The sequence below is a fragment of the Gossypium hirsutum genome, chromosome D12, assembly GCF_007990345.1.
Source record: "Gossypium hirsutum isolate 1008001.06 chromosome D12, Gossypium_hirsutum_v2.1, whole genome shotgun sequence".
Lineage (NCBI taxonomy): Eukaryota > Viridiplantae > Streptophyta > Magnoliopsida > Malvales > Malvaceae > Gossypium > Gossypium hirsutum.
This window is the reverse complement of record NC_053448.1, coordinates 6,493,360-6,503,264: the sequence shown is the minus strand read 5'-3', so window position 1 is coordinate 6,503,264 and position 9,905 is coordinate 6,493,360. Positions and strand designations below refer to the sequence as shown.

General features: G+C 32.2%; 1 protein-coding gene and 1 long non-coding RNA gene across 2 annotated transcripts; both read left to right on the top strand.

The window, feature by feature from the left end:
• The first annotated feature begins 6,379 nt into the window (after positions 1–6,379).
• Positions 6,380–7,004, top strand: LOC107947426 (uncharacterized). The gene is made up of 2 exons (XR_001697111.2): positions 6,380–6,518; positions 6,805–7,004. It is a non-coding gene; the product is annotated as an uncharacterized lncRNA (long non-coding RNA).
• A 1,047-nt stretch (positions 7,005–8,051) lies between these two features.
• LOC107947425 (B3 domain-containing protein At5g24050) lies at positions 8,052–9,173 on the top strand. The gene has a single exon (XM_016882090.2). It carries the CDS (start codon positions 8,235–8,237, stop codon positions 9,000–9,002), a length of 768 nt encoding a protein of 255 aa, XP_016737579.1. The 5' UTR covers positions 8,052–8,234; the 3' UTR covers positions 9,003–9,173.
• Positions 9,174–9,905: the final 732 nt, after the last annotated feature.

The window sequence follows — 9,905 nt, the reverse complement described above, 5'->3', positions numbered from 1 at the left end:
CTTGAACAAGGAAGACGAAGCTAGATTTCAGATTGGACTGGAGTTGTTCCAAAATCAAGGCGGTTGTAATTTTATTTGCCATTATTTCTTAATTTTCAGAATTTCTTGTATTGGAAACATCTATCAATCCATGCAACTCTTCTCTTTTTTATCTTTATTTTTTCAATCTAATTTACCTAGAACTATACTGCTGCAGTATAAAACAAAATATTTCTTTAACAATATTTGGCATGTAAAATGTGTTGATTTAGGGATGTATAGGCATATGTCTAGTTATTTTGTACATGATACAAATAGGAAATATATATACATATGTAATTCAATGGCACAACACAAAGATAATTCAATGTCCCTTTGTACGCCGTCCCAATCGTTGAAGAATCAATTAGGTTGCTGAAATCTTGGCAGGCTGTTGATCTCTTCAGCTCTGGTACACCTGAAATGCCATTTTGCTGCAGCTATCAATAGATAACTATTAATATTTTTAAGTTTTATGAAATCAAAGAACAGGAACTCCCTACTATTTATTTGAAAGTTAAAATCTAACGTTTTATTAAAATGAATGAGTTTTGAGGTGATTTGATCACACTTAAATAAAAAAATATTGGTGGCAGCTCCATTTTCGTTTTTAAAATAAAAGTCTATTTCAAAAAAAGGTTTCGACAATGACAATCCACCGATGCATGATAAAACGTGACTTAATCAATGACCAACTGAACATCAAATACACAAAGTGCAACAATGACAATACTCTCGGACGCTCAAGGCAGTACGCACAAATAAGCAATGATGGAAAACCCTACACTCTAAAGCATGCCGACTATATCTTAAGAATTTCTCAGCAGTTTTACCAGGCATTTTTATCATTTAATAAAAATAGCAATTTAAATAGAGCTTCACTTAATCATCGAAGAAAAATAACATTAAATCAATTACTTTGCAAAATAAATTTAGAATGCAAAGAGTCACAAAATAATTTTAAAATATCAAGCAATTAAATTAACCATGATATAAGGCAATCGAAATTCAAAGGTAACAAATTGAATTTTCTAAGCTTTTAATGCTTGGATGCGAGAAATCCTCGATAACCTTCTCTTTCAACAATTCGTCTAACTTTTTCGCTTCAATATAGAAAAAAACATACGAATTCATTAAAGACAATTATGAGTTATCAATTCCATGGCTATTAGTGTGGTTTTAATATTTAAACAAAATTTAATTATTTTAAGTCAAATTGAAAAAAACAATAGGGTCACACAGTCTGGGGTGCTCCACACGGCCTGGACACACGAGCGTGTCCTAGGCCGTGTACATACTGGAGCTAATGTTTTTCAATTCTCTTTCGACACACAACAATAGAAAGTTACATGATTTAGAGACATGGTCGTGTGAGACACACAACCTCTCACACAAGCATGGGAGAAGCGAATGATCATCGCAAGCGGGTGTGTCCTAAGCCGTGTGGATACTGAGCATATTTTTATTTTCTTTTTGAAGAAGCACATAGGCTAAGGTGACCCACAGGGCCGTGTGTGGCACATGTCCTGGACACACGGGCGTGTCACGGGCCGTGTGATACGTGAAGCTTAATTGTCTTAAATTTTGAAGTTACACATGGTCTCAGAGTGCAGGCCCTATACAAGACCGTGTCCTCTCTTTAAAATTAGGATTTTTTTTTTTTTTAATTTTGTTTTGTCTTCCTCTAGTCACGCCGTCTGCTTCCCCTATCCTTCGTTTCTTTTAGGCCTTTCACAGTCCCTTCACCGCCGTCCACCTCCGCTTCCATTCGTCATCCCCCACCACCATTCGGCTCCCCCTTTTCATTGTATTTTATTTTATTTAATACTATATTTTTTTATTAATTATTTCATTTATTATTATGATGATGATGTTCACTATGTTTATGTTTAATGTTATTGTGCTAGTTTAGTATTATTATTATTTTTACTGTGTTGATTATGTCTTATTTATTTATTGTTTTTATTATTCCTGTTGTTAGCTTTAGGTTGTTAGTTTAGTATTGGTTGTATGTCGTATTAGGAATAGGTTTTAGTCATAGTAGTTAAGTGATCCAGCTGTCGCCTTGAGATGAATATGCCAATTCATCTATTTGCTCTATTAATTGCTTGTAATATTGCTTTTTCTGGTTATCTGATATTTGATTTTATCTTTTATTTCAGGTACATCATGACTAATACTCGAGGTAAATCTAAGGTCGCAGTTCCCGCTTCAAAAAAGCGGAAGACTTCGAGCTCAACCTCATCCTCGAGCCCCACCTCCGGCGCACGCCATCCATGTCTCCAATTTCTGATACGAGCCAATGAGGTGACACTCAAGGGGTTGTTTTTCCTAGTGGTCCAATCACTCGAAGCAAGGCACGACAATTAAAATCAAAGATGAATGCTTTTGTCCAAGACTTTGTTGCTACAAATTTAATTCATCATGTTCGTGACATTGACAAATACGGGAATGCAATTCACTGGACCAATCTTGGAATAGTGAAAGCCCAAAAATTGGTGAATTAATCTTTTATGTATCTTATTATTATCATTATTTACTTAATTCTTATTGGTTGGGACACATCATTTATGAATTAAGTAATTTTATTGGTTAGGTTATTATTTATTTATTTTCTTAGATAATTTTAAAGAGTTTTATTAGGATTCAATTACTCTTTAAAGAGTTTTTATTAGGATTCAATTACTCTTGTAATTTGCCTATAAATAGGCTTGTTTTCTACACATTGGGGGAGAAAAAAAAAGGAGTATTTGTTTTCTTCCAAATTTGTGTGAGGCAAATTTTTGAGAGTAGAGTGATTCTTCTCTTACTATTTAGTTTGGAGTTTGTTACTTTCGAGGGTATTTCGGAGTTACAAATATTCAAATTTCTTTCCCGTTCATCGGTGTTTCTAGAGGTTCTTCTTCTAGGGGTTTCGTAGGGAGCCGCTCAATCATTGGTGTTTTTGGGTACAAGTTAACCAAGGGTTCCATAGGGCAAATCTATCCATTTTTTTTATTATTTAACTAATTTTATTTATTCTCGTTTTTATTTCTAATTTGTGTTTCTCTTGTGTCTAGATCCGGGATTTCCGCATCAGTTTCCATCAGGTCCTCACGAGAGCCAATATTAGCATCTCCGATAGTAGCCCTTGGCATTGGGGCGTTGTATCGACTGGACAGCTCTAAAGGAGATTCACTTAGTCGAAAGAGTGGGAGCACTGATCGAGACAGCTCTATGGGATCGGCTTTTCTCCATCGTCAAGCCTAACTACTCAGAGGTTACATTGGTGTTCTGCTCGACATTTTTTCTGCACCACGCGATGTCGAGATATGATGAGCCACGCACTGTCTCTTTCCGATTGGTATTAATTAATTAATCTAAATTTAACTCAAATCAAGTCATCTTCGTCTACGCCAAGTTCTATTTAATTATTTAATTAATCTAAATTTAACTCAAATCAAGTTCAGTTTAATTATTTATGTTTAGCCCAATTAGTATCCATAGGCTTGTACCGGGACTATATGCATAGTAAATGACTAGTAATCGAACGGATTTAACTGTTATTGTTTGGGTTAGGATTAAAATTTCAACTAAAATTGACCAATTAGAAAAAAAACATGGACTAAATCTAAAAATTTGGTAAAATACAGGGACTAATTGAGAAATATAACCGAATAAATATTAAGTCAAACTGAATTAGTTCAAAATTATTATGTTCAAGATAAGGCTAAGTCTTCCTTTCTTACAAATTTTAGCTTATCCAAAGCTATTTAATCTTGTGAATATCTTGCTTGTTTTTAAATCTACACTCGGTAAATATAACTTACTTAGTGTATAACTGGGATTTTTTGTTTTATTTGGGTTTAATATGTTCAAAATTTAGTTGCAAGATTTACTAGGTCGCAACATTATATGTCCTAGTATATCGCCCCGGGGAGCTCAACTATTGTTCGTTAAAAAGAAAGAAAGGTCGATGTGGCTTTGCATTGATTATCGGTAGTTGAATGAGCTGACGATCAAGATCAAGAACCGATATATGTTTCCACGTATTGACGATTTGCCCGATCAATTAAAAGGTGCCTTATATTCCTCTAGGATCGATTCAAGGTCAGAATATTATCAGCTGAAGGTGAAGAATAGTGACGTGCCAAAAGCAGCAATTCGTACGCAGTACGGTCACTATGAATTTCTTGTAATGCCATTCGGGTTGATGAATGCGCTTGCGACGTTTATGGATCTCTTGAATCGTATTTTCAAACTCTATCTCAATCAGTTCGTGGTTGTGTTTATCGATGATATATTGATATACTTGAGGTCAGAGGCAGAACATGATAAGTATCTGAGGATCGTGTTGCAAGTGTTCCGCAAAAAGCAACTATATGGGAAACTCGGTAAATGTGAGTTCAGATTATCTGTGTCGAAACCATTTTTATTTTTGGAAAAAAAAACAAAAATTAGTTGTCGATGAAAATTTGGAGTCGCCACCAATCTTTTATTAAGGTGTGATTGGATCACCTAAAAACGACTTTGGTCTACGAGTTTTAGAAAAACGGGTTCGGGAGTCAGTTACGTACGAGAAAGGATTAGCACCCTCGTAACGCCCAAAAATTGGTACCAAGTTGATTAATAAATGTCTTAATGTCGAGAGTTGAAAAATACGATCTTTAATTAAATTAAGTTATTTATTAAGACTTTCTCATTTAAAAAAAATATCACACCAAATGCGTTAGGGCACAATATTTTATTCCTTTCAAGATGAGTTGGTCCAAAAAATTCGTTTTATTTGTGTAATAAAACTTAAGAAAATATTTAATTGTTTAAAATTTATGAAGAAATCGCAGTCCAATACGTTAGGGCACAATTTCCTAAAATCTCAAACATTCAATATTTCCTTTATTTTTTTTAAAAAAAAATCTTTATCTCGAGAAATCAACGTGTCACATCCAATACGTTAGGACACAACATATTGAATTCCCGATGACAAGTTTTATTTTGTTTGATTAAAGAGTAATTCTCGATTGTTAGATTTAACAAAGAAAATCGGAACCCAATACGTTAGGGCTCAATTTTCTTGAAAATCCTAAATTCGAGTATTATCTCAATTTTGAAAATTTTAAAATCGAGTAAAAAATGACGTAATGCTACATTAAGTGTAAAATATAATAATAAATACAACAATGGCATAGAAATAAACGAAATTAATGTACATAAAAAACAACGACATGTAAAGTATCAAACGAATAAAAAATAAATGAAAACACAAATCAATAAGCAAATGAAGGAAATAAAAAAATATAAAGAGAAAAAGAAAAAAAAAGGTACAAAATATATACATGGAAATTATGAAAACGTAAACATAACTTATACATAAAATTTTAGGGTTATAAAACTTATATATAAAATACCTAATGCATTTATGAAAACAAGAAAAATATATAAATATGTACATATATGGAAATTTGAAATAAATAAAAAATATAGTTAAAAATAAATACCATCTAAAAATATAGTATCCAAATAAATTTAAAAGTAGATATTATATACAAAATACATCAAAATACATAAAATAATATATATATATATATTTAAATCAGTTATGCATAGGGATTGAAAAACAAAAATCATATAACAGTATATATATATAATAGTACGTATAAAAAAAAGGTTGAAATAAATGAAGTATATAATGGAGTATTTTAAAAAGAAATAAATTATATATGAAATAAATGGAAATAATATAATAACATGTAATCGATGATTTATTATGCATGTATAAGAAATAATTTGATATAAATTATACCCGTATAAAAATATTTAAAAAAAATATTTAAGAATATTTATTGTACAAATACTTAAATATAAAGTACTTAAATATAAAAATGGATTTAAAAAATATATTATAAAAAATAAAACCACAAAAAAAGCATATATCATGTTGAGTTAAATAAAAAAATACAATAATAATATAAGTAAAACTCAAAATAATAGTGTATAAGAGGATAATGTATATAAAACAAATGAAAATATGGCCGAATATACCACCAATAATAATAATAATAAAATAATTAATAAATTAATAAAAAAAACAAATGTTAAAATAGATTAAATCACAATTAAATCTAAATTAACAAGAAAAGAATAGCATTATAAATAAGATGAGGGGCTAAAGTGTAATATATGGATTACATGGGGGCAGATTGGAAATATTTCCTCGCCCCCAAAACGCTGCACATTGCTCAGGATCTAAGTGAAACAAAAACAAAAATGTAAGCTGAAATTTAAAATAAATAAAATCTAATTTGAAAACACTACAAAATAAAAGGGATTAAATGCGAAATTACCCAAAAGCACAATATAAAAGTTATCTATAACCCTAAAATCAGAATCTTTTCCATTCTCATTAAACCATAAAAAAAAAACTAAATCGTCTCACACTCTTCTGCCGCCTTCAAACCCAAAACTTCATCAGACGCCGATTTGGACGGAGTAAATGAGGTTTCGACGACGCTGGTATGAAGGTAAGAATTTCTTTCTTTTCTTTTTCTTTTATTCAAGAACAGATCAAAAAATAAATAAAAATAAAAAAAACTTTGAGAATCACCTTAAAGAAAACTGATGTATTTTATTCCTTTTTTTGTATCCAATATATGTCAATCCCCCATTTTACAGTATTTTTTATGGCTTTTTACAGCCGAATGAAAACATAATAGCATAAACCAATCTAAAGAAGAAACAAATATGCTTCTTTATTTGATTTTCGAATATTTGATTGTGTTTCTTTTTTTGTTTCTCTTTGATGCGCAGGTATGGGGACGCTTGTGGCTGCGGCGCAAAGGGCTTCCTCAGTAACCCTAGGGTTTTTGCAAATGATTTGGGCCACCGAGCTTTGGGCCCCTGTTGTACTTCGGGTTTTGGGCGACATAGACCTATTTGTAATTTGGGCCTTTTACCCGGGCCAAAATCGGGTATTACAATCAGAATTGGACATATGGATAAATTTAGAATGCAAAGAATCACAAAATAATTTTAAAATATCAAGCAATTAAATTGACCACAATATAAGGCGATCAAAATTAAATGGTCACAAATCGAATTTTCTAAGCGTTTACTGCTTAGATGCGAGGAATCCTCGACGACCGTCACTTTCAACAATTTGCCTAACTCTTTGGCTTCAATAGAGAAAAACATACGAATTCATTAGAAACAATTATGAGTTATCAACTCCATGGCTATTAGTATCGTTTTAATCTTTAAACAAAATTTAATTATTCCAATTAGTCAAATTAATTTGATTGTATATCTAGTTTAAACATATTTTCAATTTAATTATTATTCGAACACTAATTATCCTACACCATGTCTACATGTATCGACTCAAATAAATTAGCTTTAATATATGCAAATTAATCTAAACATAACTCTGACTGAATCAATCTACCGAATCAATTTATAGCAATTCGAATTAAATAAACTTTAATATAAGCAAACTAAATGTAAAATTTCCACCACATTTACCTTAGCCTGTCACAATTAATTAATTAATCTAAATTTAAATCAACTCAAGTTATCTCCAGCTACACCAAATTCAATTTAATTATTTAATTAATCTAAATTTAACTCAAAACAAGTTCAATTTAATTATTTCTATTTAGCCCAATTAGTATCCATAGGCTTGTACCGAGGCTACATGCATAGTAAATGACTAGTACGTAATTGAACAGATTTAACTATTATTGTTTGAGTTAGGATTAAAATTTCAACTAAAATTGACCAATTAGAAAAATACAAGGACTAAATCTAAAACTCCGGTAAAGTACAGGGACTAATTGAGAAATTTAACCGAATAAATATAAAGTCAAACTGAATTAGTTCAAAATTATTACGTTGAAGATAAGGCTAAGTCTTCCGTTATTACAAATTTCAGCTTATACTGAACTATTTAATCTCGTAAATATCTTGCTTTTTTTTTTTAAATCTACATTAGTAAATATAACATAGTTAGTGTATAAGTGGGACTTTTATTTTATTTTATTTTTATTATAAGTTGAAAAACAATCTGAGAATCCTTGTAGGTATAGGAAAACTTAATTTTCAAACTCCAAAAGAAATAGGAATTCTCATGTTGATGAGAATTGATATGATCTAAGTCGGTTTATTTCACTTTTTATAGAGCTTCTGCTTCTTCTTCTCTGCCCTTTTCACTGCATTGTACGTACTCAAGAAAAGAAGAAACGATGGGTTTAAAGGAAAATGATGAAGATCGGAGTCCCTTCCAGTGCTTGCTAGATGCGGCTGCCTTGGTAGAGAGGCTGGACGAAGAAACGATGAGACTGAAACTGAAACAAGGGTTGAGCAAAATTGACGACAACAACTCGTCTGGCGTTGATAACCAACCCACAAACTCTACAACTGTGAGAATATTTGGAACTGATATTATAATTGCTGCCATTGACGAAGACGTGATTACGAACCAGCCTCCAGCTGGTTCTTCAAAGAAACGAAAAGAAATGGTTGAGTCAAGTAGAGCAAAGAAGCCGATGCCGAAACAGCAAAGGAAAAAGCACAAGCACAAGGCTACTTTTGGGGCTGAACCCTGTTTGCCCCAAAGGTTGAAAGAGATGATCAAATGCATGGATGGAAGCGAGGAGAAACTAATTATACAGAAGGCACTCTACAAAACTGATTTGAGCAAGCACCACGGACGTCTCTCCATACCCATGAATCAAGTCGAGGTCGAGTTTCTTACAGATGAAGAGCTGAAACAAAGCAGCAAGGAGGGGATAGAAGCATTGGTGATTGAGCCATGTTTGAAAACCAGGGACATGAGTTTGAGAATATGGGACATGCCAAAGCCAACAGGCCGTTTCAGCTCCCTCTACGTCTTAGTAACTGGGTGGAAATCAGTGGTAGAAGGTAATGACTTGAAGGTAGGTGATGTGATTCAAGTGTGGTCATTTCGGGTCAATTCCAAACTATGTTTTGCACTCGTAATTGTTCCTTGAACAAGGAAGACGAAGCTAGATTTCAGATTGGACTGGAGTTGTTCCAAAATCAAGGCGGTTGTAATTTTATTTGCCATTATTTCTTAATTTTTAGAATTTCTTGTATTGGAAACATCTATCAATCCATGCAACTCTTCTCTTTTTTTTCTTTATTTTTTCAATCTAATTTACCTAGAAATATACTGCTGCAGTATAAAACAAAATATTTCTTTAACAATATTTGGCATGTAAAATGTGTTGATTTAGGGATGCATAGGCATATGTCTCGTTATTTTGTACATGATACAAATAGGAAATATATATTCATATGTAATTCAGTGGCACAACACAAAGATAATTCAATGTCCCTTTGTACGCCGTCCCAATCGTTGAAGAATCAATTAGGTTGCTGAAATCTTGGCAGGCTGTTGATCTCTTCAGCTCTGGTACACCTGAAATGCCATTTTGCTGCAGATATCAATAGATAACTACTAATATTTTTAAGTTTTATGAAATTAAGGAACAGGAACTCCTACTCTTTATTTGGAGCTTTTAGGATATTTACACTTGAAAGTTCAAATCTGCAAACTAAACATAATGTATCTGAACAAGAGATTGAATATCGAAAGATGAACCATTTTTTTGTGGATCATTTCTCATGCATACACATCCAAACATCCGTAGTCAGGAAGGGCACATATATAACAGATAGACAAATGACTATCATTGGATTTTCTTGCAATCAAGATATCAGGAAGCACTACAAAGCTCAATGATACTTGAGGCCAGTGGTCATAGCCGATACAATGCCATTGCTGCTTCAGCATCTTCAGCTTTTTTTTCTTTTTCTTTTTCTTTTTTTTTTTTTGTCTTTTAGAGGTCAACGATTGTTGGCTTTTAAGATCCCATGGATTGGATCTATGG

Coding starts and splice junctions, on each gene's coding strand:
- LOC107947425 (XM_016882090.2), top strand. CDS start 8,235: ATGGGTTTAAAGGAAAATGATGAAGATCGGAGTCCCTTCCAGTGCTTG.